General features: G+C 40.7%; 1 protein-coding gene across 6 annotated transcripts in view; it reads right to left on the reverse strand.

The window, feature by feature from the left end:
- Window positions 1-27,386, reverse strand: part of FLACC1 (flagellum associated containing coiled-coil domains 1) — a 76,160-nt gene that overhangs the window by 1,655 nt on the left and 47,119 nt on the right. For 5 of the 6 annotated variants that reach the window (XM_030803956.1, XM_030803954.1, XM_003253943.4 and 2 more), the window contains exons 10-12: window positions 20,587-20,686; window positions 18,940-19,043; window positions 12,330-12,392 (exon numbers count right to left, since the gene is read on the reverse strand). In XM_030803956.1, coding sequence (XP_030659816.1) covers window positions 12,330-12,392; window positions 18,940-19,043; window positions 20,587-20,686 — 267 coding nt within the window. Of the gene's footprint in view, window positions 1-12,329; window positions 12,393-18,939; window positions 19,044-20,582; window positions 20,687-27,386 lie in introns of all 6 variants that reach the window. The other variant, XM_030803957.1, reaches the window with a different exon arrangement.

Below are 27,386 nucleotides of genomic sequence, written 5' to 3' on the forward strand. Positions count from 1 at the left end.
AAAACTATAGAGACAGAAAAAAGATTAGTGGTTTCTAGGGATTTGGAGGGGAAGGGAGGGATGAATAGGTGGGGCAGAGGGCACTTTTAGAGCAGTGAAACTATTCTGTATGACACTATAATGGTGGATACATGACATGATATATTAGGCAAAACCCACAGAATGTACAACACAAAGAGAGAACCCTCATGTAAACTATGGACTTTAGTTAATAAGAATGCATCCACATTGGCTCATCAATTGCAACTAATGTGCCACCCCAATGCAAGATACTAATAATAAAGGAAACTAGTGGTGGGGTGGGGTAGTATATGGGAACTCTCTGTACTTTCTGCTCAATTTTTCTGTAAACCTAAAACTGCTCTAAAAAGTAGCTTCTTGAAACAAATGCACAAACAAACTTCCACTAAAGAATGAATAGAAGCCTGTGCAAAGGTCCTTAGAATGCAAAATGCTCGGGGGTGGAGCCAAGATGGCCAAATAGGAACAACTCCAGTCTACAGCTCCCAGTGTGAGCGACGCAGAAGATGTATGATTTCTGCATTTCCAACTGAGGTACTGGGTTCATCTCACTGGGGATTGTTGGACAGTGGGTGCAGGACAGTGGGTGTGGGATAGTTGGTGCAGCGCACAGAGCATGAGCTGAAGCAGGGCGAGGCATTGCCTCACATGGGAAGTGCAAAGGATCAGGGAATTCCCTTTCCTAGCCAAGGAAAGGGGTGACAGATGGCACCTGGAAAATGGGGTCACTCCCACCCTAATACTGCGCTTTTCCAATGGTCTTAGCAAATGGCACACCAGAAGATTGTATCCCATGCCTGGCTCAGAGGGTCTGACGCCCATGGAGCCTCGCTCATTGCTAGCACAGCAGTCTGAGATCAAACTGCAAGGTGGCAGTGAGGCTGGGGGAGGGGCACCCACCATTGCTGAGGATTGAGTAGGTAAACAAAGCAGCCAGGAAGCTTGAACTGGGTGGAGCCCACCGCAGCTCAAGGAGGCCTGCCTGCCTCTGTAGACTCCACCTCTGGGGACAGGGAATAGCCAAACAAAAGGCAGCAGAAACCTCTGCAGACTTAAATGTCCCTGTCTGACAGCTTTGAAGAGAGTAGTGGTTCTCCCAGCACGCAGCTTGAGATCTGAGAACGGACAGACTGCCTCCTCAAGTGGGTCCCTGACCCCTGAGTAGCCTAACTGGGAGGCACCCCCCAGTAGGGGCAGACTGACACATCACATGGCTAGGTACTCCTCTGAGACAAAACTTCCAGAGGAACGATCAGGCAGTAACATTTGCTGTTCACCAATATCCGCTGTTCTGCAGCCTCTGCTGCTGATACCCAGGCAAACAGGGTCTGGAGTGGACCTCCAGCAAACTCCAACAGACCTGCAGCTGAGGGTCCTGACTGTTAGAAGGAAAACTAACAAACAGAAAGGACATCCACACCAAAAACCCATCTGTATGTCACTGTCATCAAAGACCAAAGGTAGATAAAACCACAAAGATGGGGAAAAAACAGAGCAGAAAAACCGAAAATTCTAAAAATCAGAGTGCCTCTCCTCCTCCAAAGGAATGCGGCTCCTCACCAGCAACGGAACAAAGCTGGATGGAGAATGACTTTGATGAGTTGAGAGAAGAAGGCTTCAGACAATCAAACTACTCCAAGCTAAAGGAGGAAGTTCGAACTCATGGCCAAGAAGTTAAAAACCTTGAAAAAAGATTAGACAAATGGCTAACTAGAATAACCAATGCAGAGAAGTCCTTAAAGGACCTGATGGAGATGAAAACCATGACACGAGAACTATGTGACAAATGCACAAGCCTCAGTAGCCGATTGGATCAACTGGAAGAAAGAGTATCAGTGATGGAAGACTAAATGAATGAAATGAAGTGAGAAGAGAAGTTTAGAGAAAAAAGAATAAAAAGAAATGAACAAAGCCTCCAAGAAATATGGGACTATGTGAAAAGACCAAATCTACGTCTGATTGGTGTACCTGAAAGTGACGAGGAGAATGGAACCAAGCTGGAAAACACTCTGCAGGATATTATACAGGAGAACTTCCCCAATCTAGCAAGGCAGGCCAACAATCAGATTCAGGAAATACAGAGAATGCCATAAAGATACTCCTCGAGAAGTGCAACTCCAAGACACATAACTGTCAGATTCACCAAAGTTGAAAAGAAGGAAAAAATGTTAAGGGCAGCCAGAGAGAAAGGTCGGGTTGCCCACAAAGGGAAGCCCATTAGACTAACAGCAGATCTCTTGGCAGAAACTCTACAAGCCAGAAGAGAGTGGGGGCCAATATTCAACATTCTTAAAGAAAAGAATTTTCAACCTACAATTTCATATCCACCCAAACTAAGCTTCATAATTGAAGGATAAATAAAATACTTTACAGACAAGCAAATGCTGAGAGATTTAGTCACCACCAGGCCTGCCTTAAAAGAGCTCCTGAAGGAAGCACTAAACATGGAAAGGAACAACTGGTACCAGCCACTGCAAAAACATGCCAAATTGTAAAGACCATCGAGGCTAGGAAGAAACTGCATCAACTAATGAGCAAAATAACCAGCTAACATCATAATGACAGGATCAAATTCACACATAACAATATTAACCTTAAATGTAAATGGGCTAAATGCTCCAATTAAAAGACACAGACTGGCAAATTGGATAGAGTCAAGAACCATCGGTGTGCTGTATTCAGGAAACCCATCTCACATGCCGAGATGCACATAGGCTCAAAATAAAGGGATGGAGGAAGATCTACCAAATGGAAAACAAAAAAAGGCAGGGGTTGCAATCCTAGTCTCTGATAACACAGACTTTCAATCAACAAAGATCAAAAGAGACAAAGAAGGCCATTACATAGTGGTAAAGGGATCAATTCAACAAGAAGAGCTAACGATCCTAAATATATATGCACCTAATAAAGGAGCACCCAGATTCATAAAGAAAGTCCTTAGAGACCTACAAAGAGACTTAGACTCCCACACAATAATAATGGGAGACTTTAACACCCCACTATCAACATTAGACAGTTCCACGAGACAGAAAGTTAACAAGGATATCCAGGAATTCAACTCAGTTATGCACCAAGTGGACCTAATAGACATCTACAGAACTCTCCACCCCAAATCAACAGAATATACATTTTTTTCAGCACCACACCACGCCTATTCCAAAATTGACCACATAGTTGGAAGTAAAGCACTTCTCAGCAAATGTAAAAGAATAGAAATCACAACAAACTGTCTCTCAGACCACAGTGCAATCAAACTAGAACTCAGGATTAAGAAACTCACTCAAAACCACTCAACTACATGGAAACTGAACAACTGCTCCTGAATGACTATTGGGTACATAATGAAATGAAGGCAGAAATAAAGATGTTCTTTGAAACCAACGAGAACAAAGACACAACATACCAGAATCTCTGGGACACATTCAAAGCAGTGTGTAGAGGGAAATTCATAGCACTAAATGCCCACAAGAGAAAGCAGGAAAGATCCAAAATTGACACCCTAACATCACAATTAAGAGAACTAGAGAAGCAAGAGCAAACACATTCAAAAGCTAGCAGAAGGCTAGAAATAACTAAAATCAGAACAGAACTGAAGGAAATAGAGACACAAAAAAACCCTTCAAAAAATTAATGAATCCAGGAGCTGGTTTTTTGAAAAGATCAACAAAATTGATAGACCACTAGCAAGACTAATAAAGAAGAAAAGAGAGAAGAATCAAATAGATGCAATAAAAAATGAAAAAGGGGATATCACCACTGATCCCACAGAAATACAATCTACCATCAGAGAATACTACAAACACCTCTATGCAAATAAACTAGAAAATCTAGAAGAAATGGATAAATTCCTCGACAAATACACCCTCCCAAGACTAAACCAGGAAGAAGTTGAATCTCTGAATAGACCAATAACAGGATCTGAAATTGTGGCAATAATCAATAGCTTACCAACTAAAAAGAGTCCAGGACCTGATGGATTCACAGCCGAATTCTACCAGAGGTACAAGGAGGAACTGGTACCATTCCTTCTGAAACTATTCCAATTGATAGAAAAAGAGGGAATCCTCCCTAACACATTTTATGAAGTCAGCATCGTCCTGATACCAAAGCCTGGCAGAGACATAACCAAAAAAGAGAATTTTAGACCAATATCCTTGATGAACATTGATGCAAAAATCCTCAATAAAATACTGGCAAACCGAATCCAGCAGCATATCAAAAAGCTTATACACCATGATCAGGTGGGCTTCATCCCTGGGATGCAAGGCTGGTTCAAAATACGCAAATCAATAAATGTAATCCAGCATATAAACAGAACCAAAGACAAAAACCACATGATTATCTCAATAGATGCAGAAAAGGCCTTCAACAAAATTCAACAACCCTTCATGCTAAAAACTCTCAATAAATTAGGTATTGATGGGACGTATCTCAAAATAATAAGAGCTATCTATGACAAACCCACAGTCAATATCATACTGAATGGGCAAAAACTGGAAGCATTCCCTTTGAAAACTGGCACAAGACAGGGATGCCCTCTCTCACCACTCCTATTCAACATAGTGTTGGAAGTTCTGGCCAGGGCAATCAGGCAGGAGAAAGAAATAAAGGGTATTCAATTAGGAAAAGAGGAAGTCAAATTGTCCCTGTTTAAAGATGACATGATTGTATATCTAGAAAACCCCATCGTCTCAGCCCAAAATCTCCTTAAGCTGATTTAGCAACTTCAGCAAAGTCTCAGGATACAAAATCAATGTACAAAAATCACAAGCATTCTTGCACACCAATCACAGACAAACAGAGAGCCAAATCATGAGTGAACTCCCATTCACAATTGCTTCAAAGAGAATAAAATACCTAGGAATCCAACTTACGAGGGATGTGAAGGACCTCTTCAAGGAGAACTACAAACCACTGCTCAATGAAATAAAAGAGGATACAAACAAATGGAAGAACATTCCATGCTCATGGGTTGGAAGAATCAATATCGTGAAAATGGCCATACTGCCCAAGGTAATTTATAGATTCAATGCCATCCCCATCAAGCTACCAATGACTTTCTTCACAGAATTGGAAAAAACTACTTTAAAGTTCATATGGAACCAAAAAAGAGCCCGCATCGCCAAGTCAATCCTAAGCCAAAAGAACAAAGCTGGAGGCATCACGCTACCTGACTTTAAACTATACTACAAGGCTACAGTAACCAAAACAGCATGGTACTGGTACCACAACAGAGACATAGATCAATGGAACAGAACAGAGCCCTCAGAAATGATGCCGCATATCTACAACTATCTGATCTTTGACAAACCGGACAAAAACAAGAAATGGGGAAAGGATTCCCTATTTAATAAATGGTGCTGGGAAAACTGGCTAGCCATATGTAGAAAGCTGAAACTGGATCCCTTCCTTACACCTTATACAAAAATTAATTCAAGATGGATTAAAGACTTAAATGTTAGACCTAAAACCATTAAAATCCTACAAGAAAACCTAGGCAATACCATTCAGGACATAGGCGTGGGCAAGGACTTCATGTCTAAAACACCAAAAGCAATGGCAACAAAAGCCAATTGACAAATGGGATCTAATTAAACTAAAGAGCTTCTGCACAGCAAAAGAAACTACCATCAGAGTGAACAGGCAACCTACAGAATGGGAGAAAATTTTTGCAACCTACTCATCTGACAAAGGGCTAATATCCAGAATCTACAATGAACACAAACAAATTTACAAGAAAAAAACAAACAACCCCATCAAAAAGTGGGCAGAGGACATGAACAGACACTTCTCAAAAGAAGACATTTATGCAGCCAAAAAACACATGAAAAAATGCTCATCATTACTGGCCATCAGAGAAATGCAAATCAAAACCACAGTGAGATACCATCTCACACCAGTTAGAATGGCCATCATTAAAAACTCAGGAAACAACAGGTGCTGGAGAGGATGTGGAGAAATAGGAACACTTTTACACTGTTGGTGGGACTGTAAACTAGTTCAACCATTGTGGAAGTCAGTGTGGCGATTCCTCAGGGATCTAGAACTAGAAATACCATTTGACCCAGCCATCCCATTACTGGGTATATACCCAAAGGACTATAAATCATGCTGCTATAAAGACACATGCACACGTATGTTTATTGCGGCACTATTCACAATAGCAAAAAGTTGGAACCAACCCCAATGTCCAACAAAGATAGACTGGATTAAGAAAATGTGGCACATATACACCATGGAATACTATGCAGCCATAAAAAATGATGAGTTCATGTCCTTTGTAGGGACATGGATGAAACTGGAAAACATCATTCTCAGTAAACTATCGCAAGGACAAAAAACCAAACACCGCATGTTCTCACTCATAGGTGGGAATTGAACAATGAGAACTCATGGACACAGGAAGGGGAACATCACACTCCGGGGACTGTTGTGGGGTTGGGGGAGGGGGGAGGGACAGCATTAGGAGATATACCTAATGCTAAATGACGAGTTAATGGGTGCAGCAAAACAACATGGCACATGGATACATATGTGACAAACCTGGACATTGTGCACATGTACCCTAAAACCTAAAGTATAATAATAAAAAAAAATAAAAAATAAAAAATAAAAAACCACTCAACTACATGGAAACTGAACATCCTGCTCCTGAATGACTACGGGGTACATAATGAAATGAGGGCAGAAATAAAGATGTTCTTTGAAACCAATGAGAACAAAGACACAACATACCAGAATCTCTGGGACACATTTAAAGCAGTGTGTAGAGGGAAATTTATAGCACTAAATGCCCACAAGAGAAAGCAGGAAAGATCTAAAACTGACACCCTAACATCACAATTAAAAGAACTAGAGAAGCAAGAGCAAATACATTGAAAAGCTAGCAGAAGGCAAGAAATAACTAAGATCAGAGCAGAACTGAAGGAGATAGAGACACAAAAAAACCTTCAAAAAAATCAATGAATCCAGGAGCTGGTTTTTTGAAAAGATCAACAAAATTAATAGACCACTAGCAAGACTAATAAAGAAGAAAAGAGAGAAGAATCAAATAGATGCAATAAAAAATGATAAAGGGGATATCACCACCGATCCCACAGAAATACAATCTACCATCAGAGAATACTATAAATACCTCTATGCAAATAAACTAGAAAATCCACAAGAAACGGATAAATTCCTGGACACATATACCCTCCCAAGACTAAACCAGGAAGAAGTTGAATCCCTGAATAGACCAAAAACAGGCTCTGAAACTGAGGCAACAATTAATAGCTTACCAACCAAAAAAAGTCCAAGGCCAGATGGATTCACAGCCAAATTCTATCAGAGGTACAATGAGGAGATGGTACCATTCCTTTGAAACTATTCCAATCAATAGAAAAAGAGGGAATCCTCCCTAACTCATTTTATGAGGCCTGCATCATCCTGATACCAAAGCCTGGCAGAAACACAACAAAAAAAGAGAATTTTAGACCAATATCCCTGATGAACATTGATGCAAAAATCCTCAATAAAATACTGGCAAACCGAATCCAGCAGCGCATCAAAAAGCTTATCCACCATGATCAAGTGGGCTTCATCCCTGGAATGCAAGGCTGGTTCAACATACACAAATCAATAAACGTAATCCAGCATATAAACAGAATCAATGATAAAAACCACACGATTATCTCAATAGATGCAGAAAAGGCCTTTGACAAAATTCAACAACCCACTCCTATTCAACATAGTGTTGGAAGTTCTGGCCAGGGCAACCAGGCAGGAGAAGGAAATAAAGGGTATTCAATTAGGAAAAGAGGAAGTCAGATTGTCCCTGTTTGCAGATAACATGATTGTATATCTAGAAAACCCCATCGTCTCAGCCCCAAATCTGCTTAAGCTGATAAGCAATTTCAGCAAAGTCTCAGGATACAAAATCAATGTGCAAAAATCACAAGCATTCTTATACACTAATAACAGACAAACAGAGAGCCAAATCATGAGTGAACTCTCATTCACAATTGCTTCAAAGAGAATAAAATTCCTAGGAATCCAACTTACAAGGGATGTGAAGGACCTCTTCAAGGAGAACTACAAACCACTGCTCAATGAAATAAAAGAGGAGGCAAACAAATGGAAGAACATTCCATGCTCATGGATAGGAAGAATCAATATTGTGAAAATGGCCATACTGCCCAAGGTAATTTACAGATTCAATGCCATCCCCATCAAGCTACCAATGACTTTCTTCACATAACTGGAAAAAACTACTTTAAAGTTCATCTGGAACCAAAAAAGAGCCCGCATTGCCAAGTCAATCCTAAGTCAAAAGAACAAAGCTGGAGGCATCACGCTACCTGACTTCAAACTATACTACAAGGCTACAGTAACCAAAACAGCATGGTACTGGTACCAAAACAGAGATATAGACCAATGGAACAGAACAGAGCCCTCAGAAATAATGCCATATATCTACAGCTATCTGATCTTTGACAAACCTGACAAAAACGAGAAATGGGGAAAGGATTCCTTATTTAATAAATGTTGCTGGGAAAACTGGCTAGCCATATGTAGAAAGGTGAAACAATCCCTTCCTTAAACTTTATACAAAAATTAATTCAAGATGGATTAAAGACTTACATGTTAGACCTAAAACCATAAAAATCCTAGAAGAAAACCTAGGCAATACCATTCAGGACATAGGTATGGGCAAGGACTTCATGTCTAAAACACCAAAAGCAATGGCAACAAAAGCCTAAATTGACAAATGGGATCTAATTAAACTAAAGAGCTTTTGCACAGTAAAAGAAACTACCATCAGAGTGAACAGGCAACCTACAGAATGGGAGAAAATTTTTGCAATCTACTCATCTGACAAAGGGCTAATATCCAGAATCTACGATGAACTCAAACACATTTACAAGAAGAAAACAAACGCATCAAAAAGTGGGTGAAGGATATGAACAGACACTTCTCAAAAGAAGACATTTATGCGGCCAAAAGACACATGAAAAAATGCTCATCATCACTGGCCATCAGAGAAATGCAAATCAAAACCACAATGAGATACCATCTCACACCAGTTAGAATGGCCACCATTAAAAAGTCAGGAAACAACAGGTGTTGGAGAGGATGTGGAGAAATAGGAACACTTTTACACTGTTGGTGGGACTGTAAACTAGTTCAACAGTTGTGGAAGTCAGTGTGGCAATTCCTCAGGGATCTAGAACTAGAAATACCACTTGACCCAGCCATCCCATTACTGGGTATATATCCAAAGGATTATAAATCATGCTGCTATAAAGACACATGCACACCTATGTTTATTGTGGCACTACTCACAATAGCAAAGACTTGGAACCAACCCAAATGTCCAACAATGATAGACTGGATTAAGAAAATGTGGCACATATGCACCATGGAATACTATGCAGCCATAAAAAATGATGAGCTCATGTCCTTGGTAGGGACATGGATGAAGCTGGAAACCATCATTCTGGGCAAACTATTGCAAGGACAAAAAACCAAATACCGCATGTTCTCGCTCATAGGTGGAAATGGAATAATGAGAACACAGGGACACAGGAAGGGGAACATCACACACTGGGGCCTGTTGTGGTGTCGGGGGAGGTGGGAGGGATAGCATTAGGAGATATACCTAATGTTAAATGATGAGTTAATGGGTGCAGCACACCAACATGGCACATGTATACATATGTAACAAACTTGTACGTTGTGCACATGTACCCTAATACTTAAAGTATAATAAAAAAATGCAAAATGCTCATTCTGTTTGAAGACCCAAAGGAACACCAATATGGCTGGAATAGAGATAGTAAGGATAGAGGGCCATGGTGAGAAAATACAGGGGAGCCTGGTGGCACCTGAGAGGATAAGGTAAGCTAAGAACCATGGGTACCTACTGAAGGGTTTTAAGCAGAGAATTGAACGCACGTATATTACTGCTTACATTATGCTCCATGGGGATGGATTGGAAGGGCAAGAGGGAAAGCAACGGAACTAAGGAGGAGAATAGTACAGTCGTGTAGGTGAGAAATAATGGACTAGGGTAAGGTGACAACAGAGTTGGAGGGACGTGGATGAATTTGGAATATGTTATAGAGGATCAGCTGAGGCTGCTGAGTTGATTTGGGAGAGTGAAAGGAAAGAAGAAATCAAGGATGACTTCAGGTCTAGGCTCAGAACAGCTGAGGGAGTTGACAATTTGGGGGCTAAATCTCTGGTGGAAAATTGAGAGTGTGGAACTGGGCATGTTAATTTTGAGGTGTCTGTATGTCACCTGTGTTGAAATGTCAAATGGGCAGTTGGATGTACAAGCCTGGAGCTCAGGAGAGAGGCAAGGCTGGAGTATCAACCCAAGTTATCAGCACAGAGATGGCTTTTACATCTGTGTGAACAGATGAGCTCACCAAAGGAGAAATGGGAGATAAAGAAGAGAAGTGGGGCCTGGGAACAAGCCTGAAAATACTCCAGGACTTAGAAAGTAGGTGGGAGAACAATGGGTGCCATTGAAGGGTTTTAAGCAGAGTTCTAGTTCTAGTAAAGGAGATTGAGAAGGTGTGACCAATGAGGTGAAGGAAACGCAGAAGCCCCATGAAAGCTAAGACGGGTGAATGTTGCAAGGAGAGAGTGATCAATTGCACCTGATACTGCTCATGTCAAGGGAGGTGAAGCATTCCTTGGATTTGGCAACTCGGAATTTACTTGTGATTTTAACAAAAACAGTTTCCATGGCTGGGATGGGAGCAGAAGTCAGGTTGAGGTGTAAAGGGGAGGTTCTAATAGGTTCTGCCTCCCATCATTTTGCCTCTTCAGATTCTCCTTCACATTGCTGCCACAGTTATTTTCCCAAATGATACTCTCTCCTCAAAAACCTCCAGTGGCGTCCCATTTGGAGAAAAGCAAGTGTTGGGTAGGGCCCTTAAATCGGGTGGCTTCTGAGAAGGTGGCATTTGGATAAAGAACAGGAGGAGGAAAGGAAGTTAGTCACGTGGATATCCAGGAAAGAGCTTTTCAGGAAGAGAGGATATCAAAGACCCCAAGGTAGGAACATCCTGGCCTGTTAAGGGAACAGCAAGGAGGCAAGTGCCTCTGGGGTGGAGTGATGGAGGGAAGAAATAAAAAGAGACGAGGTTAGAGGAAGGAACCATCAGCGAGGAGCAGGTGGAACAGTCCCCAGGGCCAACACAGGGCTGGGAACAGTTCATGGTCCCACTAGGCAGAGTAGAAAATCCTTCTCATACAGAGGGTGTGGTGTCAAGTACTCAGAGGGTATTACCTCAGTAGTGGGGGAAAATTAGTTCCACACTAAAGACTGCTTTAGTTCTGCCCAACAAAGCTTAAAAAGCAAGGCTCAAAAGGATCAAACTGTTTCCAGGCAACTTAACTGCATCCCAGGGCAAAGCTCAAGAATATCTAAAGGAATATAAAAATATTCAGCACCCAACAAGGTAAACGCCAAAATGGCTGACATCCAAGCCAAACTTACCAGGCTTGCAAACAAGGAAATATGACCATAAATGAGGAGAAAAATCAATGAAGAGAAACAGACCCAGACATGACACAAACGACAGAATTCGTAGACAAACTCATGAAAATAGTTACTATAATACACTGGGTATATCTTCCTCCAAAGCCCATTTCTTGAACTTGTAGGACACCACAGTCTGTTTGCCTCTCCATGATGCTGAAGCCCTGCCTGGGCTCTAAGATAGAATTCATTTACAATGCCTTTATGATGACTAATATTTTCTCAAACATGTCTATTCTGGATCCAAGTCAAATTCTCAGTGATGGAAGAATCACACATCACCTTGTGGATCTGAACAACTCCTCTTCAGTTGTCTCCCACAGACTGCCATAATTTGTCCCAGAATAGAGTCCCTGAGGAAGTTGTCATGTGTGAGGTACACTCAGAGTTTAAGGAGGAGCTTGGTGACAGAGTTCCAAAGGAGACACTTTTATACTTTTCAGAGCTCAAAGGGAAGAACTTGGTGTTTTATAACTGAAAGATCATTTGTGGTTTGAACTTCGCTAGAAATGAAAGTCATTTAACATTGAAGATCACATAGTATATTGCTGATCTATTTGTTCAACTCAGACTTTAAAAAGACCCACTGGCTTTATTTTACAGATAATTTCAAAAATTCTTTTTAATTTATTGAATCCAGTAAACTCAGCTTTAGGTCTTCCATTTCTTATTGGTTTTGGGGAAATTATCATTGATTCCATTATACTGACAGCTTGTTATTTTACTGGTGTATTTGTAATATACCAAGTCCACAGGAAAGGATGAAAAAGCTTACCTCTTTGGTTTTTCTCAGCTCTTCTAATTGCAAGGTGTCACTTTGATGTTGCTTCAAGAGCTCCTAAAAACAATTTTATTAGGAAAAGGTTAGCACTGTGGTTCTGGCACATCTTCTAGGGAGTTAAGAAAGCCAGACTAGGATTCAGGAATATAATATTCACCAAAGCTTAGACACTGCTATAATGAAGCACACATTATAAACTAGTGACATGAGATGTTGAAGTTAATGAAAATCTTACTTATGTTCAACCTTATCTCACTGACAAATATTAAAAGAAATTATATTTTCATCAAAAGCTTTTCTTAAATCAGTGTATAGATTCAATACTCTTAAGAATTAATCTCACCACAGATTGATCTTTATATTCAATGAAATCCCAGTCAAAATATCAGCAAGCTTCCTTGATAAGCTAATTCTAAATTGACAAGCTAGTTCTAACATTTATGTAAAAATACAAAGAATGTGGAAAGGCAAAATAATCTTGAAAAACAATAGCAAAGCTAGATAATCTTTGCTACCCGATTTCAAACTTCAGTAGTCAAGACAATGTGTTGTTGACCTAAGTATAGAAAAATAGTCAAATTAAACAGAATGGAGAGTCCTATACCCCCAAATACAGCAAAGACACTATAATAGTCTGATCTCACATTTCTATGAAGAACTACCTGAAAGACTCGGTAATTTATAAAGAAAAGAGGTTTAGGGGGGAGGTTCCAAGATGGCCAAATAGGAACAGCTCCAGTCTACAGCTCCCAGCATGAGTGATGCAGAAGATGGGTGATCTCTGCATTTCCAACTGAGGTACCAGGTTCATCTCACTGGGGCTTGTCAGACAGTGGGTGCAGGACAGTGGGTACAGCCCACGGACTGGGAGCCGAACCAGGGCGGGGCACCGCCTCACCTGGGAAGCACAAGGGGTCAGGGAATTCCCTTTCCTAGCCAACGGAAGCCGTGACAGATGGCACCTGGAAAATTGGGTCAACCCAGAATTTCATATCCAGCCCAACTAAACTTCATAATTGAAGGAGAAATAAAATCCTTTACAGAGAAGCAAATGCTGAGAGATTTGGTCACCACCAGGCCTGTCTTACAAGAGGTCCTGAAGGAAGCAGTAAACATGGGAAGGAACAACTGGTACCAGCCATTGCGAAAACATGCCAAATTGTAAAGTCCATCAATGCTAAGAAGAAACTGCATCAACTAACGAGCAAATAACCAGCTAACATGATAATGAGAGGATCAAATTCACACATAACAATATTAACCTTAAATGTAAATGGGCTAAATGCTCCAATTAAAAGACACAGACTGGCAAATTGGATAGAGTCAAGACCCATCGGTGTGCTGTATGCAGAAGACCCATCTCACGTGCAGAGACACACATAGGCTCAAAATAAAAGGATGGAGGAAGATCTACCAAACAAATGGAAAACAAAAAAAGGCAGGGGTTGCAATCCTAGTCTCTGATAAAACAGATTTTCAATCAACAAAGATCAAAAGAAACAAAGAAGGCCATTACATAATGGTAAAGGGATCAATTCAACAAGAAGAGCTAACTATCCTAAATATATATGCACCCAATACAAGAGCACCCAGATTCATAAAGCAAGTCCTTAGAGACCTACAAAGAGACTTAGACTCCCACACAATAATAATGGGAGACTTTAACACCCCACTGTCAACATTAGACAGTTCCACGAGACAGAAAGTTAACAAGGATATCCAGGAATTCAACTCAGCTCTGCACCAAGTGGACCTAATAGACATCTACAGAACTCTCCACCCCAAATCAACAGAATATACATTCTTCTCAGCACCACATCGCATGTATTCCAAAATTGACCACATAGTTGGAAGTAAAGCACTTCTCAGCAAATATAAAAGAACAGAAATCCCAACAAACTGTCTCTCAGACCACAGTGCAATCAAACTAGAACTCAGGATTAAGAAACTCACTCAAAACCACTCAACTACATGGAAACTGAACAACCTGCTCCTGAATGACTACTGGGTACATAACGAAATGAAGACAGAAATAAAGATGTTCTTCGAAACCAATGAGAACAAAGACACAACATACCAGAATCTCTGGGACACATTTAAAGCAGTGTGTAGAGGGAAATTTATAGCACTAAATGCCCATAAGAGAAAGCAGGAAAGATCTAAAATTGACACCCTAACATCACAATTAAAAGAACTAGAGAAGCAAGAGCAAACACATTTAAAAGCTAGCAGAAGGCAAGAAATAACTAAGATCAGAGCAGAACTGAAGGAGACAGAGACACAAAAAAACCTTCAAAAAAATCAATGAATCCAGGAGCTGGTTTTTTGAAAAGATCAACAAAATTGATAGTCTGCTAGCAAGACTAATAAAGAAGAAAAGAGAGAAGAATCAAATAGATGCAATAAAAAATGATAAAGGGGATATTACCACTGATCCCACAGAGATACAAACTACCATCAGAGAATACTATAAACACCACTACGCAAATAAACTAGAAAATCTAGAAGAAATGGACAAATTCCTAGACACATATACCCTCCCAAGACTAAACCAGGAAGAAGTTGAATCCCTGAATAGACCAATAACAGGCTCTGAAATTGAGGTAATAATTAAGAGCCTACCAACCAGAAAAAGTCCAGGACCAGATGGATTCACAGGTGAATTCTACCAGAGGTACAAGGAGGAGCTGGTACCATTCCTTCTGAAACTATTCCAATCAATAGAAAAAGAAGGAATCCTCCCTAACTCATTTTATGAGGCCAGCATCGTCCTGATACCAAAGCCTGGCAGAGACACAACAAAAAAAGAGAATTTTAGACCAATATCCCTGATGAACATCAATGCAAAAATCCTCAATAAAATACTGGCAAACCAAATCCAGCAGCACATCAAAAAGCTTATCCACCATGATCAAGTGGGCTTCATCCCTGGGATGCAAGGCTGGTTCAACATACACAAATCAATAAACGTAATCCATCATATAAACAGAACCAATGACAACAACCACATGATTATCTCAATAGATGCAGAAAAGGCCTTCAACAAAATTCAACAACCCTTCATGCTAAAAACTCTCAATAAATTAGGTATTGATGGGACGTATCTCAAAATAATAAGAGCTATCTATGACAAACCCACAGCCAATATCATACTGAATGGGCAAAAACTGGAAGCATTCCCTTTGAAAACTGGCACAAGACAGGGATGCCCTCTCTCACCACTCCTATTCAACATAGTGTTGGAAGTTCTGTCCAGGGCAATCAGGCAGGAGAAGGAAATAAAGGAAATAAACCCCATCATCTTGCCCAAAATCTCCTTAAGCTGATAAGCAACTTCAGCATCAGGATACAAAATGAATGTGCAAAAATCACAAGCATTCCTATACACCAGTAACAGACAGAGAGCCAAATCATGAGTGAACTCCCATTCACAATTGCTTCAAAGAGAATAAAATACCTAGGAATCCAATTTACAAGGGATGTGAAGGACCTCTTCAAGGAGAATTACAAACCACTGCTCAATGAAATAAAAGAGGACACAAACAAATGGAAGAACATTCCATGCCCATGGATAGGAAGAATCAATATCATGAAAATGGCCATACTGCCCAAGGTAATTTATAGATTCAGTGCCATCCCCATCAAGCTACCAATGACTTTCTTCACAGAATTGGAAAAAACTACTTTAAAGTTCATCCGAAACCATAAAAGAGCCTGTATTGCGAAGGCAATCCTAAGCCAAAAGAACAAAGCTGGAGGCATCATGCTACCTGACTTCAAACTATACTACAAGGCTACAGTAACCAAAACAGCATGGTACTGGTACCAAAACAGAGATATAGACCAATGGAACAGAACAGAGCCCTCAAAAATAATACCACACATCTACAACCATCTGATCTTTGACATCCTGACAAAAATAAGAAATGGGGAAAGGACTCCCTATTTAATAAATGGTGCTGGGAAAACTGGCTAGCCATATGTAGAAAGCTGAAACAATCCCTTCCTTACACCTTATACAAAAATTAATTCGAGATGGATTAAAGACTTAAATATTAGACCTAAAACCATAAAAACTCTACAAGAAAACCTAGGCAATACCATTCAGGACATAGGTATGGGCAAGGACTTCATGTCTAAAACACCGAAAGCAATGGCAACAAAAGCCTAAATTGACAAATGGGATCTAAATAAACTAAAGAGCTTCTGCACAGCAAAAGAAACTACCATCAGAGTGAACAGGCAACCTACAGAATGGGAGAAAATTTTTGCAATCTACTCATCTGACAAAGGGCTAATATCCACAATCTACGAATAACTTAAACAAATTTACAAGAAAAAAATCGAACAACCGCATCAACAAGTGGGTGAAGGATATGAACAGACACTTCTCAAAAGAAGACATTTATGCAGCCAACAGACACATGAAAAAATGCACATCATCACTGGCCATCAGAGAAATGCAAATCAAAACCACAATGAGATACCATCTCATACCAGTTAGAATGGCCATCATTAAAAAGTCAGGAAACAACAGGTGTTGGAGAGGATGTGGAGAAATAGGAACACTTTTACACTGTTGGTGGGACTGTAAACTAGTTCAACCATTGTGGAAGTCAGTGTGGCGATTCCTCAGGGATCTAGAACTAGAAATACCATTTGACCCAGCCATCCCATTACTGGGTATATATCCAAAGGACTATAAATCATGCTGCTATAAAGACACATGCACACGTATGTTTATTGCGGCACTATTCACAATAGCAAAGACTTGGAACCAACCCAAATGTCCAACAATGATAGACTGGATTAAGAAAACGTGGCACATATACACCGTGGAATACTATGCAGCCATAAAAATGGATGAGTTCATGTCCTTGGTAGGGACATGGATGAAGCTGGAAACCATTCTCAGCAAACTATTGCAGGGACAAAAAAACAAACACTGCATGTTCTCACTCATAGGTAGGAATTGAACAGTGAGAACACTTGGACACAGGATGGGGAACACCACACACCAGGGCCTGTCATGGGGTGGGGGGAGGGGGGAAGGATAGCATTAGAAGATATACCTAATGTAAATGACGAGTTAATGGGTGCAGCACACCAACATGGCACATGTATACATATGTAACACACCTGCACGTTGTGCACATGTACCCTAGAACTTAAAGTATAATATATAAAAAAAAATAAAAAAAAAGAAATAAAAGAGGTTTAATTGGCTCACATTTCTGCAAGCATGGTTGGGGAGGCCTCAGGAAACTTACAATCATGGCAGAGGTAAAGAGGAAGGAGGCCTGTCTTACATAGCTGGAACAAAAGGAAGAGAGAGAAGGGGGAGGTGCTACAACCTGATCTTTTGAGAACTCACTATCGCGAGAACAGAAAGGGGGAGAATCTGTCCCCATCATCCAATCACCTCCCACCAGACCCCTTCTCCAACGTTGGAGATTACAATTGGATATGAGATTTGGGCAGGGACACAAATCTAAACTGTATCAGACACTAAGGCAACTCAATGGGCAAAGGAAAGTATTTTTAAAGAATGATGCCGGGATAACTGAATATCCATAAGACAAAAATGACCCATGACTCTTACACTTCACTTCATACACAAAAATTATTCAAAATGGATCATAGAATCATAAAAGCTAAAATTTTAAAGCTTCTAAAAAATAGAATATCTTCATGACCTTGGAATAGGCAACGATTTTATAGAGAGGACACAAAAATCTGTAACCATAAAAGAAAAAAAAAGATCATTGCCTTTCATCGAAATTTAAAGCTTCTGTATATCAAAATATATCGTTAACAAAATGAAAAGGCAAACCACAGGCTGACAGACAATATTTACAACATGTATATCTGACAAAAAACTTGTATCCACAATATAAAAAGTACTCCTACATATCAAAAATAAAAATACAAGCACCTCCTACTTTTTCAAATGGGAAAAGACTTGAACAGGCACTTTATGGAAGAAGATACATGAATGGACCAATAAGCATATGAGAAAATCCCCAACATAATTAGTCATTAGGGAAACTAAAACCATAATGAAGTACACTTCATGCCCACTGGAATGGCCAAAATTAAAAGACTAGCAAAACTAATTTTTGTGGAGGATATAGAGCAACTAGAATTCCAATATATCTAAGATGCAAGAATAAAACGGTACAACTACATTGGAAAATAGTTTTGGCAAGAGTTCCTATAAAGTTAAACCTGTACCTGACCTGGTGCCCAGTAATAGCACTACAGCTATAACAGCTACAGTGAAGAATGAAAAGGATATTCAGAGATGGGATTTTGGCAAAATAAGGAATTTCAATTTCTGCACGTTTAGCATTCTGTTATTTCCAGTTAATTAAAATTTTTGTTCTAAGAACCCTTTGATAAGACTGTCTAGACTGTGGGAAGATTGTCCAGCTAAAGGACAGCAAGACTGTCAGTCTATTTGCATACATTTCCAGAAAGCTGGGAGAGGAGGATTATGCCCAGAAAGACAAAAAGATCACCTAATTACGGAGGCACACCTGGGGACTTGGGCATACCACCTGGACTACACATTCAATCACCAAGGTGCTTTGGGCCGAGTTACCTCCTTCTCTCGAATGAAGTTCTCAAAGACAGCACTGCAAGATTCATTTATTTTCTTCTCTTCTTCTCCTGACTCCAATTCGAATTTTTTGGTCATCTTTTTTTCTGTGGAAGTGACAGGAAAGCACATGTGTAAAGATGGGAAAAGCAGGTGCAACGAGAAACCCAGAATATCTAAAGATAAAAGCAATTCCAGACTGTGTCAGACTCAAGGTCATTGCAGCCTGGTGTTCAGCCTCTGACACTCACCTGAAGGTGCTTGAGGGTGAGGTGAGCACGGTGGTTGTCCTCAATCACATTAGTCATATGGGATTTACCACCAACATCTCTGGTTCTTTTGTATGTAGTTTATTTTTAATCTGTTGCTTTTTATTTTGTCCATTCCCTCTGCTGACGTAACCACTATGCTATCATGGATATCTTTATCTTAAAATAAAGCTCTTGGCTAACATTACTTTGCCAGCAATAAAATTCATGCTGTACTTAGTGCTGGGGTAGAAGTAGGCTTCAGCTATTTTCCTGGGCAAGGAAACCTGCCAGTAGAGCCCCAGTATCAAACAAGAGGAAGGAGGGGCGAAGGGAAACACAGATTTCTTCAGTGTTGCAATTCTGGGGATGGACAGGGAGTCTCTGGTCTGACAGGGCAAGCCTCTGACTGAGCTGGATGGTGAGCAGCTAAATTCTGGTCTTCCAAAACTGGCGGTCACGTCTTTACTTAGACTTTGGCAACATGGGATGACAGTCGTATGAGTAGCTAGAATCTGGGATATGACTTGGGTTCTATTGCACTAGAATTCTAGGTAAAGCCCCAAACAGGAGCAGCTCCCCCTCCCATTCCCCAGCCTTAACTCCAGGGTCTTCATATTACCTTCTGGCAGTCCAGAGTGCCCACCAGAATGTGAATTAATTTTCCCACGGAGTATCTGCATTTAAATGAGTAATTTGTTAAAATCAACTAAATCTGAAATGAATGTGGTTGGTGTGGAATGTGGAATAGATCTATAGAGGTCCCACTCCTACCTCAACCAGTCTTCTAGGCCTGGAGTAGTCTCTACAAATTCTCTTCTTTTTTCCTTTTATGAACAAGTTCAGTGGGGGTGGGAGGTGCACCTATAGAGTACTTTGTATGATGCAAGCTCTGTGTTAATTGTTGGAAATATTAAAAATATTTACCAAGTGTGACTTCCTTCTGGAAGACGTGGGAATATAGAAGCTCTTAGTATAATGGATTGTGTTGTTCCTATCTGCCCCCTGCCCACATGCAAGTGAACATTTCACATTCTAACTAAAGAACTCTTGAAACTTTGTGTTCATCTGTTTCTAGATAATAAGTCTGCACTCCCTACAGGGATTCTAGCATTTGTTCCAGCCATCATGGGCAAACTTGGACCAAACGAGTTTCAGAAGGTACAGGCTTAGACTCTCTTAGATCAGATGCCTGAACTTCAAAAAACACCCTACCCTTGTTGTCATTTTGCTTTCATGAAAACTCTGGGCACCTTCCATTCAGGTATCCACGCCAACCACATTCATAGATTCATGTGGCCCATCACCCTTGGTAAGCCAAGACTTCCTCAAGTCAAGACCAAACTTCATGGCAGTTTTTTAATGCACTTGTCATCAAAAAAGCTAGAGTTTCTGTACTCACTTTGCTGTAGCAGGGTATTTTCTCGCTCCAACTTCTCATCCTTCCTCCATTTTGCCTTCTGTTTTGACCACTTCTCTTCCATTTCATCATAAATACTGTCCTGGGGAGGTACAAAGGCACCATGAAGAAAAGAGTCCTAAAATGAAGGTGACCTGGAGAGGCTGTAAAACTCAACTCAGGGAGGACTCCTCTTGGCACTGCACAGTGGGCCAGGGCCCAGCACCATGTTCTGTGCGTCTTCCCTTACCTGGGGCCCTCACTGAGTGGGTCCTCCATGGGTGACTGGTGAGAAGTAAATTCCAGCCCAGCCCAACAGAGAGCTTATGGAACCCAAAGGTCAAGGGCAAACTATGCACAGTGTTTGCCCCACTAGAACTGAACTTCCTTTGAAGACAGGTAGAGTTCTCCATGTTGAAGAATCATATGTCAGCTCCCCCTAAATCACAAATCCCTCTTCAATAGCACAAGAAGAAAGGAGGCCGGGCGTGCTGGCTCACACCTGTAATCCCAGCACTTTGGGAGGTGGAGGCAGGCAGATCACAAGGTCAAGAGGTCGAGACCATCCTGGCCAACATGGTGAAACCCCGTCTCTACTAAAAATACAAAAATTAGCTGGGTGTGGTGGCACACACCTGTAGTCCCAGCTACTTGGGAGGCTGAGGCAGAAGAATCACTTGAACCTAGAAGGCAGAGGTTGCACTGAGCCGAGATCACACCACTGCACTCCAGCCTGGTGACAGAGTGAGACTCCGTCTAAAAAAAAAAAAAAAAAGAAGAAGAAAGGAAATGCCTAGTAGTTAATTTGAACACTTAGAAAATAAGGGGATGTTTTTCAGAGAATGTCCACTTTTTCTTAGCAAATCTAACTTTCTTTTGTGGTTGAGGTTAGATAAGCCTAATCTAATACCAATACTGTTGCTTGGTTCAGATTTCATGAACGTGGAACCCTAGGAGGGGGAAGGCCCTGGACCTGGATGCCGCTAGCAGGGTCCAAGGACGCTGACTGCCTTATTTTTCAGGTTAGCAGAAGGATTCACACCTGACCTATTCTATTTACCACTCACAGGTCTTAGGCTCTGCTCTATGATATTTTCCCTGAATATACCAAGGAGTATCTTAAAATAATGAGTTTTAGACACAGGCTCAAAACTGAAACTGTAAGTGGTAAATAGAACTTTAGAGGTGGTACTGGTGTTTAACTTTTGATAGAGCAACCAAGTGTCCTTGTCTGCCTGACACTTAGGGGTTTCCTGGGACTCTGGACTCTCAGTGCTAAAACCTGGAAAGTCTCAGGCTAACTAGAACTAGTTGGTCACTATACTTCACAATTAAATAGGATGAAGGCTTGAGGCTTCAGTCCTTTCCCGCCCCACTAGCCATCTCTTAACTCTCTTCATCTACCTAGTAAGAATCATACCGTAACTTTGTTTTCCTGGGCCTTCATCAAATGAGCTGATTAAATGGATGGGTTTTATTCTGAGATGATGGGAGCACTCCATGCTTTGCTTGTGGCAGTACAGAGTGATACATTTTTTTGGATGGCTATTTGGCCATATATATTAAAAGCCTTAAAAATGTTCATTCCAAAACAAGAACAAACTAACCCCAAAGCTAGGAGAAGAAAAGAAATAACTAAAATCAGAACAGAACTGAATGGAATCAAGATTCAAAAATCCATACAAAGAATCAATGAAACAAAAAGTTGGATCTTTGAAAGGATATGCAAGACCGATAGAGTGCTAGCTACATTATTAGCAAAGAAAAAACGACGATCCAAATAAGCACATTCAGAAAGGACAAAAGTGACATTACAACCAATCCCACAGAAATATAAAAGATCCTCAGAGACCATTATAAACATCCATATGCATACAAACAAGAAAATCTACAGGAAATGGATAAATTCCTGGAAATACAACCTCCAAAGATTGAATCAAGAAGCAATTGAAACCCCAAATAGACAATATTGAGTTTTGAAATTGATTCAGTAATAAAATAATCTAACACTCAAGAAAAAAAAATCCTGGGACCAGAAAGATTCACAGCCAAATTCTACCAAAAGTACAAAGAAGAGCTGGTACCAATTCTACTGAAACTATTCCAAAAAAATGAGGAGGAGGGACTCCTCCCTAACTTATTCTATGAAGCTGGCATTATCCTTATACCAAAACCTGGCAAAGACAAAAAAGGAAACTACAGGCCAATATCCCTATGAATATAGACTGAAAAAATGCTCAACAAAATACTTGCAAATTGAATCCAGCTACACATGAAAAAGTTAATTCATGGCCAGGCACGGTGGCTCATACCTGTTATCCTAGCACTATGGGAGGTTGAGTCAGGAGAATTGCTTGAGCCCAGGAGTCTGAGCAACATGATATGAGACCCCATGTCTACAGAAAAAATAAAAAATTAGCTGGGTGTAGTGGTCCCAGCTATTTAGGAGGCTGAGGTGTGAGGATCACTCCAGCCCAGGAGGTTAAGTCTTCAATGAGCTGTGATTGTGCCGCTGCACTCCAGCCCAGGTGACAGAATGAGACACTGACTCAAAAAAAAAAAAAAGTTAATTCACCATGATCAAGTAGGCTTCATTCTCACAATGCAAGGTTGGTTCAACGTATGTGAATCCATAAATGTGATTCACCATATAAACAGAATTAGAAAGAAAACCCATATGATCATCTCAGTAGACATGGAAAAAGCCTTTGATAAAATCCAACATCCCTTCATGATAAAAACTCTCAGCAAATTAGGTTATCAAAAGAACATACTTCAAAATAATAAGAGCCATCTATGACAAACCCACAGCCAACATCCTACTGAATGGGCAAAAGCTGGAAGCATTCCCCTTTAGAACTAGCACAAGACAAGGATGCCCACTCTCACCACTCTTATTCAACATAGCACTGGAAGTACTAGCCAGAGCCATTAGGCAAGAGAAAGAAATAAAAGGCATCCAAACAGGAAAAGAAGAAGTCAAATTTTTCTGTTCACTGATAACATAATTCCATATCTAGAAAACTCTAAAGAATCTCCCAAAAGGCTCCTGGAACTGATAAACAAGTTCAGTAAAGTTTCAGGATACAAAATCAATGTACAAAAAATCAGTAGCATTTCTATACACCAATAATGTCCAAGTTGAGAGCCAGATCAAGAATGTAATCCCATTCACAATAGACACAAAAAGAATAAAATCCCTAAAAATATAGCTAACCAAGGAGGTAAAAGGAGAACTATAAATTGCTGCTGAAAGAAATCAGAGACAACACAAACAAATGGAAAAACATTCCATGCTCATGGATCAGAAGAGTCAATATCATTAAGATGGTCACACTACTTAAAGCAATTAAGAGATTAAATGCTATTCCTGTCAAACTACCAACATCATTTTTCACAGAATTAGAAAAAATTATTGTAAAATTCATACGGAACCAAAAAAGAGCCTAAATAGGCAAAGCAATCCTAAGCAAAAAGAACAAAGCTGGAGGCATCTCATTACCTGACTTCAAACTATACTATTAATATAAGGCTACAGAGATGGTGGACGGGAGGCAGGACTAGATTGCAGCTCCCACTTGGATGGACAGAGCAGCATGTGGAGTCTTGCATCGTGAACCTTTGCTCCAGAACTACTGCAGGAATAATTCAGGAAAGCCAAGAGAATCCACAGACCCTCTGAAGGTAGTGGATTGCTCCTGCAGGACCCGGGAGATGCCCCAAATACTGTGAGTGCCCAAACTGTGGAAGTAGGAAAGGGGGATTGTCCACCTTCAAACACACAACCTCACCGGGGAACCTGAAGGTCTAGATCATGGGAGAAGATTCTGACCTTACCTGGAGCTGAGTCAATTTAGAGAACCAAGTGAAATACAGGGGTAAAGGAAGTAGCAAGAAAAGCCCTGTGGGCTCTCTGGGTTCCCAGGGAAGCCACTTCTGACTTGTCTCACAGGGCTACCTGGGGAGGACTGCCAGAGGAACTCAGAAAACGTCACAGGGAGAAGGAAAACTCCAGCTGAATTTTGTAACAATTCTAACTGAACAGGAAATCTCCTGGCCAGAACTTGGGGGAAGCCATGAATCTGGTGTGCAGACTCCACAGTCAGGGAAGCACAAAAGCACTACTTGCTTTTGCAGCTGGGAGGCTGGTAGCCTGGGGCAAGTTCTCAGCCCTGTTTGCCCACTGCCTGGAAACAGACTTGGTACTACTGGGTTGGGGGCATGGTGGGAGTGATATCGATCTTCTGGGTTTTGTGGGAGCTGGTTGAGGTCTGTGACTGCCAGTTTTCCCCCACTTCCCTGACAACCTGCATGACACAGCAGAGGTAGCCATAATCCTCCTGGGAACATAATTCCATTTACCTGGGAACCACACCTCCATCTCCACAGCAGCTGCAGCAAGACTCGCCCAAGAAGAGTCTGAGCTCAGACACGCCTAGCCCTGCCCCGACCTGATGGTCCTTTCCTACCCACCCTGGTAGCTGAAGACAAAAGGCATATACTCTTGGGAGTTCTAGGGCCCCACCCACCGCCTGATCCTCCCCATACTACCACAGCTGACGCTGTCTTGAAAGCGTCACTTCCTGGCAGGAGGCCAACCAGCACAAAAATAGTGCATTAAATGACCAAAACTAAGGACCCTCACAGAGTCCATCTCACTCCCCTGCTACCTCTACCAGAGCAGGTGCTGGTATCCACAGCTGAGAGACCCACAGATGGTTCACATCACAGGACTCTGTGCAGACAACCCCCAGTACCAGCCTGGAACCTGGTAGGCCTGCTGGATGTCTAGATCCTAAAAAGAGATAACAATCACTACAGCTTGGGCTCTCAGGAAGCCACATCCCTAGGAAAAAGGGGAGAGTACTACATCAAGAAAACACCCCATAGGACAAAAGAATCTGAACAACAGCCTTGAGCCCTAGACCTTCCCTCTGACAGAACATACCCAAATGAGAAAGAACAAGAAAACCAACTCTGGTAATATGAAAAAACAAGGTTCTTTAACATCCCCCCCAAAATCACACTAGCTTACCAGATATGGATCTAAACCAAGAAGAAACCCCTGATCCACCTGAGAAAGAATTCAGAAGGTCCGTTATTAAGCTCATCAAGGAGGCACCAGAGAAAGGCAAAGCCCAATTTAAGGAAATCAAAAAAATGATACAAGCAATGAGGGGCAAAATCTTCAATGAAATAACATAAATAAAAAATCAAAACTTCAGGAAACAACAGACAGACTTATAGAAATGCAAAATGCTCTGGAAAGTCTCAGCAATAGAATTGAACAAGCAGAAGAAAGAACTCAGGGCCTGAAGACAAGGTTTTTGAATTAACCCAATCCAACAAAGACAAAGGAAAAAGAATAAGAAAATATGAACAAAGCCTCCAAGAAGTCTGGGATTATGTTAAATGACCAAATGTAAAAATAATTGGTGTTCCTGAGGAAGAAGAGAAATCTGAAAGTTTGGAAACACATTTGGGCAATAATCAAGGGAAACTTCCCCACCCTTGCTAGAGACCTAGATATCCAAATACAAGAAGCTCAAAGAACACCTGAGAAATTTATCACAAAAAGATCATAGCCTAGGCACATTGTCATCAGGTTATCTAAAGTTAGGATGAAGGAAAGAATCTTAAGAGCTGTGAGGCAAAAGCACCAGGTAACCTGTAAAGGAAAACCTATCAGACTAACAGCAGATTTCTCAGCAGAAACCTTACAAGCAAGAAAGGATTGGGGCCCTATCTTCAGGCTCCTTAAACAAAACAATTATCAGCCAAGAATTTTGTATCCAGCAAAACTAAGCTTCATAAATGAAGGAAAGATACAGTCTTTTTCAGACAAACAAATGCTAAAAGAACTTGCCATTACCAAGGCAGCACTACAAAAACTGCTAAAAGGAGCTCTAAGTCTTGAAACAAATCCTGGAAACACATCAAAACAGAACCTCTTTAAAGCATAAATCTCACAGGACCTATAATACAAAAAAAAGCAAAAACAAAAACAAAAACAAAAAAAACCCAAGGCATACAGGCAACAAATAGCACAATGAATGGAATGGTACCTCACATCTCAATACTAACGTTGAATATAAATGGACTAAATGCTCTACTTAAAAGATACAGAATTGCTGAATGGGTAAGAATTCACCAATCAACTGTCTGCTGCCTTTAGGAGACTCACCTAACACATAAGAACTCATAAACTTAAGGTAAAGGGGTGGAAAAAGACATTCCATGCCAATGAACGCCCAAAAGCGAGCAGGAGTAGCTCTTCTTATATCAGACAAGACAAACTTTAAAGCAACGGCAGTTAAAAAAGACAAAGAGGGACATTATATAATGGCAAAAGGCCTTCTCCAACAGGAAAATATCACAATCCTAAATATATATGCGCCTAACACTGGAACTCCCAAATTTATAAAACAATTACTCCTAGACCTAAAAAATGAGATGGACAGCAACACAATGATAGTGGCGGACTTCATTACTCCACTGACGGCACTAGACAGGTCAAGAAGACAGAAAGTTAACAAAGAAACAATGGATTTAAAATATACCCTGGAACAAATGGACTTAAGAGATATTTACAGAACATTCTAACCAACAACCCCAGAATATACATTTATTCAACAGCACATGGAACTTTCTCCAAGATAGATCATATGATAGGCCACAAAACAAGCCTCAATAAATTTAAAATTGAAATTATATCAAGCATTCTCTCAGACCACAGTGGAATAAAACTGGAAATCAACTCCAAAAGGAATGTTCAAAACCATACAAATACATGGAAATTAAAT

This window comes from Nomascus leucogenys, chromosome 22a (genome assembly GCF_006542625.1).
Source record: "Nomascus leucogenys isolate Asia chromosome 22a, Asia_NLE_v1, whole genome shotgun sequence".
NCBI classification, from domain to species: Eukaryota; Metazoa; Chordata; class Mammalia; order Primates; family Hylobatidae; genus Nomascus; species Nomascus leucogenys.